We start from the raw sequence: 8,003 nt of genomic DNA on the forward strand, positions 1-8,003 counted from the left end.
AGCCTGGAGCCTCTTTCGGATTCTGTGTCTCCCTCTCTCTCTGCCCCTCCCCCACTCGTGCTCTATCTCTCTCTCAAAAATAAAAATAATAAATGTTAAAAAAAAAGTTTAAAAAAATAACTGAGGTACACACACACATATAGACACTGAGGGAGTTCTTCCAGCAGAAGGAAACCGATATAGGTCCAAAACTTGGATCTACAAAACAAAGAATAACCTTCATAAAAGAAAATAAATGAAAGGCAAATATAGTCTTTTATTTTCCTATTCTTGACCTCTCTAATATAATGAGAAAAGAAGATATAATACAACTTCAGAACTAACAAAGTTGAATGCAACTTGACTATATGCACTGGAAATAAAATGGGAAGGAGGCATCTATCTTAGATGCTGTTTAAAAAGAAAGAAAAGAAATTAGTAAATCTGTATAAAAGCACGTTTATACTTTCCTCTTCTGGATTCTCTGTTTTGACCACCACTAGCCAGTCTGTGTCGACAGTTGTGAAGTGAGTAAACGAGTAGAAGGAGAATGTCAATTCATCCAACAGAGAGATAGGCAAGCTGAGTGCTGATGAAGGCACACTGCAGAAATTATAGTGGGGTGGAGTAAATGAAACAAACCACCAGGTAAGTCCAGTTTTCACTGAAAAAAATACTACATTTTTTAAAAAAATTTTTTTTCAACGTTTATTTATTTTTGGGACAGAGAGAGACAGAGCATGAACGGGCGAGGGGCAGAGAGAGAGGGAGACACAGAATCGGAAACAGGCTCCAGGCTCTGAGCCATCAGCCCAGAGCCCGACGCGGGGCTCGAACTCACGGACCGCGAGATCGTGACCTGGCTGAAGTCGGACGCTTAACCGACTGCGCCACCCAGGCGCCCCTACATTTTTTTTATTATAATTGGCATTATAGAGAATGTAACAGAAGTCTCTTCCACATAATAAAATAATCTGTCCTTGTGGAAAACATAAAATTATTACCTGATTTAGTCCCATTATCTAGAAAAGGAATTACCTACAAGAGTGCTATCTTTTTATGAGATCAACCTTCACTATAAGAAAAAGATGATTATTTTCGTGGGAAATTAAAACTACACATTTATGAACAGCCAGTTGTATATTCTGCACTGTGGAAGAAACACAGTACAAGAGGAGCACAGTTAAATATCTATGATGTGTCTAAAGAAAAGTTAAGTGTACAATTGGTCACGATATTAGGATTTGTGAGGGACATACATTTGAAAAATATTCTTATATATAATAGAAGAAAGTTGTAAAGCATCTTTAATTTTCATCCATTTCATTCTCTGCAAGTTTTTCTTAATAACAATTGAAAACTATTTTAACAATGAAATGTTCTCTTTATCAGGTTGTCTACGCAGTCAACGTGGCCCCGCAGTCATGGCATGCTGGAAAATAATTGACTGGTGGTCCAAAACCCTCAGTTCCAACTTCGGTCTGCCATTAACTTGCCTTGTGACATTGAGAAAATCAGTTGATTTATCCTGTTCTTAATTTTATCAACTAAAATTAAAAAAAAAAAAAAAAAGGCCAAACACAAATGGGTATTGTTGAACTTAATGATGCCCCAAGGCCTGTTACCATGAATATGCCATGCCCTGATGAAATCACAGACTGAGGTGCGGGGCACTTGGGTGGTTCCACCCAGGAAGCGTCTGACTCTTGATCTCAGCTCAGGCTTACGATCTCATGGTTTGTGGGATCCAGCCCGATGTCGGGCTCTGTACTGACACAGTATGGAGCCTGCTTGGGATTCTCTCTCTCTCTTTCTCTCTCTCTCTCTCTCTCTCTCTCTCTCTGCTCCTCCCTACTTGCTCTTGCTCTCTCTCTCTCTCTCAAAATAAATAAACTCAAAAAAAAAGAAAGGCAGAAAACGCAAGCCGACATTGTCCCAGAAATGTCACTAGAACAGCATCCCCCTCCTGCCCACTTGTATACATCTTCAAGTCAAATGTTCCCAAGGAGACTCCCGTGCTCACGTTGTAAGGTGGGCACATACGACCCTTCCCCCTCTAACAGCCGGAACCTCAAGCACAGACATGACCCTGAGCAACGGAAGGAGAAGAAGTTAAGGCAGATACAGTAAAAGAATGAACTAGATCAGGCTAGACCTTTTTTTTTTTTTTTTTTTTAACCTCTGGAAGAAATCTGAAAATTCTCGGATCTTCCAAAGATGAAAATAAGGGCTGACAGAGGAAAATCCCCAAGAATGTTTAAAGAGAACAATGGACAAAAAAAACAGAACAAAAAACTTAGCCTCACGTCGGAAAGCCCACCAAGCTGAGGCCCTCGGAGAAAGACTTCACGCCTGTAACTCAGATGCACAGGGGCTTCTGCAGAAGGATAAAGGTCACACTCAAACGCACTTGTGGTATGACCTACAGTGAGCGGCCACTTCACCGACATACATCGCCTAACTTCTCATGACTCCCACCTTATGACTGGAATTATATATACCATTCGATGCATGACCTTATTTTAAATATAATAATATTATTATACATTCTTATACCTTCTTACTTGGGATACTGTTTTAGTCCTCTGAAAATCTGTGTTTTCTTATAATGAAAAAAGGTAACTAAGAGTGTGCAAGCACATCATAGACATAGAATAAATATTAGCTACCATGAAGTTAAAGTTCTTCTGGCTGAGAAGCTCGAAAATTGTTTTTTTCATGGCTGACATGTAATGGGCAATTGGATTGGCCTGTTTTCTCTAAAAGTCAATGTAATTAAACTGTTACACTATGAGCGTTTCAAAAACCCTCCTTAAATCTTTTTCTCTGGACTTTTCGAAAGATCGCCACAACTCTCAACGTTTCAGCAAATTTTTCCACTTAATTTGGAGTCAAAAGATTATATAAATACGTGACACTAGATTTTCATTCTGGATGTACTTTTTCTCCCGATGGCATCATTAACTGAAAAAAATAAAACCATTAATATAAAATACACTTTCTGCAATTAATTCTTTACTTGTCTTTCGGAAGTACCATTTGGATGTTTAGAGGCCTCGTGAAATGCTTCTTTAACTTTTAGTTTGTGCCTAGTTACAGAACAGGAAATTCTGTAAATCAAATTCTATTCTGTGATCACCGTTTCTCTCCCGAAATAGAAACAGCACAATTTGAAAGGAAATTGCTCTTGGGAGGTTTCCAACCCAAGACCGCAATCTTGAAACTTTTGGAATCTTTGAAAAAGTTTGATGTTGGCAATGCAAAAGTTCCGAAGCATCCTGGAAAACACCGAAATTGTTGAACTGCACACCTTGCTTTATTGAAACAAAGGCATCGTGTGGCACTGTTCTGGACGCGGCACAATGCCAGGGGACTGACAGCTGAAAAGAAGGAAGAACAATTTTAAAGCAAACGTTGCTTTTGTTTTCAAAAATTGCTAGTTGAGCTTATCTGTCACCTTCATCCAAAAAATCTTTGAAAAGTCTCCACACATCTCACTTTTCCCACAACAGGACAAGTACAGGAAAGGCTCCATGAAGCCCATTTTGTCTTTTGTCTGACTTGCTCATGATTTTGAATGGCGTGACAGCTTTTCTAAAACTTACATGTGGCTTTTCAATGGGTGAGTTTTATGGCATATAAATTATACTTCAAAAAAGCCGTTAAAAAATGATGTATTACCTGAGGAAAATTCAAGCAACACAGAAAGTGCCTTTAAAAAAAAAAAACCTCTAAAAACCCCACCGCCCAGTAATTACCACCTGGAACATGTTTTTGCTGCCCATTTTTCTGCCTCTCTGTATGTATCTAGAATTACTCACGGTCAGAAATATGTATCCAACTTAATACAACATCTCTTTTCACTCGAACACTTCAGTAAGCCATTTCCTTTCAACAGAAGGAAAATCGAGATGGTACTATAAGGATCAGTCAGGGTTGAATGATAGCCAGTCAGAGACACCACCATAAAATCCATGATTTCTGGCTCAAGGAAAATTCTGGCAGCCTGTCTCTCCCCTTAGCAGAGCCGTGGGCGACTGCTAAAAAGCCAACAGTCACTTCTCTGACGACAAGAAGAAACCAGGACCTCGGACAGCACATTACCTGGTAAATGTGCATATTCCTCACCCTTGACTTTGAGCCTATTGCCCTAAAACCACCAACATTGATTTTATAGAGTTGTGACAAATAAGAAACAGGGAAACCCAACCCAGATTCTTGGCTACGTCACCCTCACTGTACTACATAATCTGTCTTCAATATCCTCAGCGTTTTCCCAAAGCACAAGTATTGGACACAGGAGTCCTGGACAGGCAGGACCCGTGTGGACCAGGGCTCGGTGCTTGGCCTCACTGCCTGTGTGCCAAGCCGGCGGAGGCCAGGACTGTGAGTTAACGGTGACACCTGCAGGACGAAAGGAGCATAACAACGCACCAGAATAGCTACTCGCTTTCAGAATGAGTCATCTACCACCATGACTGAGTAACTGAATCTTAGGGGCTTTTAAATTTTTATTGAGTGAGACAGCCTATCGGGTTAGTGTCTATGTTAATAGTCAACCTGCTAAGCCTATAGTGTCTAAAATTTAATGTGGCAGATAGCAGCTGAGGTTCTAGATACATCTAGAAGGGATGTGAGGAGACATGTCCCGGCAGTTCGGGAAGATTTCCATTTCTGGGATAAGCACCGAGGGTATCTATTTTAATGCTTCTCCATCCCACCTCCTCCTGCCTCTTCTATTTCTGTCACTAAATAGTTATTCTTCCTGTCACTCAAGCTCTGCATTTCCAAACACACAATATATCCTACTCTTTACCTTCTTTCCCAATATATGATTGAATGTTAATTATGCTTACAGTTTAATTGCCATTGAAAGAAAATACCTCCAACAACTATTACGAGAAAACGTCACCCACCACCTTGAACACTATCTACCTACAGCTATGCTTACAGCTTTCCGATTTATTCAGCCAGGACAGACTTGCATTTCCAGCTGCCTACGAGACATCTCCACCTGACTGTCCTACGGGCACCTGGGACGCAGCATCAGATCGCATTCCCTCCAGCCTGCCCTTTCTCGGTACCTTATCCAGGAGAAGACATCACTATTCGCTCAGCTGACCCAGCACCTCATTTCACCCTCCTGCCCGCTCAGCAGCTGGTATACTTTCTACCTTCTTCACACACCTCCCCTGCCATCCGCGGTGCCGTTGTGTTCATTCTGACGCTTCTCTTTAATGATTTCTTTAGCTGCCTCTCGTCTTGGATGCAGCAGCCCATTTATTAGACAGCTGCCAGGGAATCTTTCTAAAGCATAACTCTGCTTAAAGCACTCCTTAGCTCCTCCTACCCAGCAAGACACCTGAGCACACCGTGTAAGGCCCACCGGGACGTGGAACTTACATGGGTTCTTACCTTCGCGCCCCCTTCTTGCCGTGATGAGGCCGTTGTGTAAATTTCATACCTAAGTGCCTTTACTCGCAAGCCCTCCTATTTCCACCTTCCCGGTACGCTCTCCTCCCCTGCCTTCTACCTTCAAATTCCCATCTGTACCTGGAGATATTCACCTCTCCCTCAAGATGATCACCTGAACAGTAGCAGCCACCATTTCTGTGGCATCTCATGCTTGCCAGGCACTGATCTAGCCACTTTGCATAAATCACCCAATCGACTCCTTACAACCACTCTGGGAGGTATGGCCTCAGGAGATATTCTGGCCTCGGGCTCAGGACAGTTGTCTAAATGGTCCCTACTTTTCTGCACGTAAAAACGTTAAGTGAGCTATGGGTCGTAGTAGTCAACACAGGTCCTTCATGATCTTTCTGACCTAGATGTGGTAGAGAGAAACATCCACAGAGGTGTGACAAAATTGTACCGGGGGCGCACAGTGGAAACCTATGGAGTAAAGACAGATGTTACTTCTCTAGGGCTCTGAAAAAAAGAAAGAGTCAAGAAAGGAACGCAAAACTGGAAGCACGTACAGAGGTTTGGAGGGCAATCTGATTCCAGACTCCTGGGTCTAATCCTGGTTCCTCTACTCACTGGCTGTTTGATCTTGACCAAGTAGCGTAGGCTCTCTGTGCCCCAGTTTCCTCATCTGCCTGATCTAGTGGTTGTGTGAGAGACGATTCAGAAAAGGGAGAGACCAAAGACGACTGCAATATTAATAACCACGAGTGGATGAAAATACGAACAAAAAAAAGCTCAATGGACTCATCCGTAAGTTATTTAGACAACTGTCCTAGGACTGAAGATGACTGGCACCCATGTGCTTTGCAGCTGAGAAAATGACTTGGGAGGCAGGAAATGGGGAGAAAATAAGTTCCGCCAGGGAATGTCAAAAAGATATAACTAATTTCACTTAAGGGTATAACAAAAAATAAAGGCAAAAGGATGTCACGATGGTACTGCTGAACATAGAAAGCTTTGAAATATCCCAAAATGAAAGAAATGTTTAAAATTACTTATAATACATCCACATAGCTAACAATGTCTCGCCATTAAATCGTGCTATCAAAGAATGCCTAATGCTATTGCAGTAGGCAGAATAATGGCCACCCAAAGATAACCCTGCACTAATTCCCAGAAGCTGTGAACAAATATGTTACGTGAAATAGCGAAGGGAACTTTTGCAGGATGTTCTTAACGTCAAGGTCTATGAAATGGAGATTTTATCTGGGTGGATTATGTGAGTGGGATATAATCACATGAGTCCTTAAAAATGGACAAGGAAAGCCAGAGAGTCCAGCAGGGAGGTGTCACAGAAAAAGAAAGAGCAAAGACTCAGCACAGGGGAGGGACTCACCCCCACCCCTGCCGGTTCGAACTGTAGGGAGGGAGCCTTGAGCCAAGGAACACAGGCCACCTCTAGAAGTTGGGGCCGGCCCTGAGCTTGCGGTCCTACAACCACAGGAAACTGAATCCTGCCAACAGCCCAAATGAGCAGGAAACGGATTCTCCCCTCTAGCTTCCAGAAAAGGAACAGCCCCGCCAACCCCTTACTTTTAGCCAAGTGAGACCGTGCTGAAATTCTGCCCCCGAGAACTGTAAACCAAGGAAGTTGTGTGGTTTAAGCTGCTAAGTGTGTGGTGTGTGGTAAAAATAATACAGCGGGACACATGAAATGAGTAAGAAAAAATAGAAGTAAGTGCAACTAAAACCACGTATATTCTAATGTCACGTCCCACTGCGTACGCACACATGCACAGACAAGGCTGGAAACAAGCGCACGGAAATACTTGCTCAGAGTTTGGGACCCGGCATTTTTAGAGCCTTCTTTGGACGCGACCAACGGTCAGCGTCTTACTCTTTTCCTCACACGGTCTTTGTCGATGTTGCTGCGCTTGGGTTTTTGCCCCCCTGTTTGTGCCTGGAGTAACTTGCCAAGAGGCTCACTGACCACTGGTTTACAAAGTCTAATGTTCAGTTTGCGCCCTTGTCTCTCTTGACTTCTCAAATGCAGGGAACATGGCTTATCACTCCTGAGGACCTGCGAATGTTCTTGGGCTTCTGCAACACCTTCTCTGGGTTCTCGCCATTCACCTGTCATTTCTAATTCTCTCTTTGGTTTCCTTCTCGTCTGGAAATCTCCTAATGTCTGAATGAGATCTCTTCTTTGTTCTATCTGTACCTCCCTAACTCATCTCACCTGCCTGGTGGACGTAAGTCTTATCCATACAATGAAAACGCCCAAAGCTAGTCTCCAATCTGGGCCCCTGTCCTCAACTCCAAGCGGACATACCCGGGGACCTGACCCCATCTCCCCCGGAACATCCAACAGGCACCTTCAGCTCGCCACGTCCACACGGAGCTCCTGCTCCCCCCAGCCACACCTCGTGCGTTCTCCACATCTCAGTAAATGAAACCTGTCCTTCTAAGCCAGGGTTTTCCAATCTGGGCGTTGTTGGCATTTAGGGCTGGCTAATTACTGGGGAGGCAGAAGGTACTGTGTGTTCTAGGATGTTTGGTAGCATCCCAGGCCTCTACCCAGTGGATTCCTGTAGCACGTTCTGTTCCCCAACCAT

At 43.2% G+C, this 8,003-nt stretch overlaps 1 protein-coding gene across 1 annotated transcript in view; it reads right to left on the minus strand.

Moving 5' to 3' along the window:
* PXDNL (peroxidasin like) overlaps window positions 1-7,528 on the minus strand; it is a 171,046-nt gene extending 163,518 nt beyond the window's left edge. The window contains 2 exon segments of the mRNA XM_047074398.1: window positions 4,217-4,383; window positions 7,286-7,528. Coding sequence (XP_046930354.1) covers window positions 4,217-4,383; window positions 7,286-7,528 — 410 coding nt within the window.
* Between the last annotated feature and the right edge of the window lie 475 nt (window positions 7,529-8,003).

Source organism: Lynx rufus, unplaced genomic scaffold (assembly GCF_022079265.1).
Source record: "Lynx rufus isolate CCGP_SWC_20201006 ecotype Redwood Valley unplaced genomic scaffold, mLynRuf1.p SCAF_12, whole genome shotgun sequence".
In the NCBI taxonomy this organism is placed as follows: Eukaryota; Metazoa; Chordata; class Mammalia; order Carnivora; family Felidae; genus Lynx; species Lynx rufus.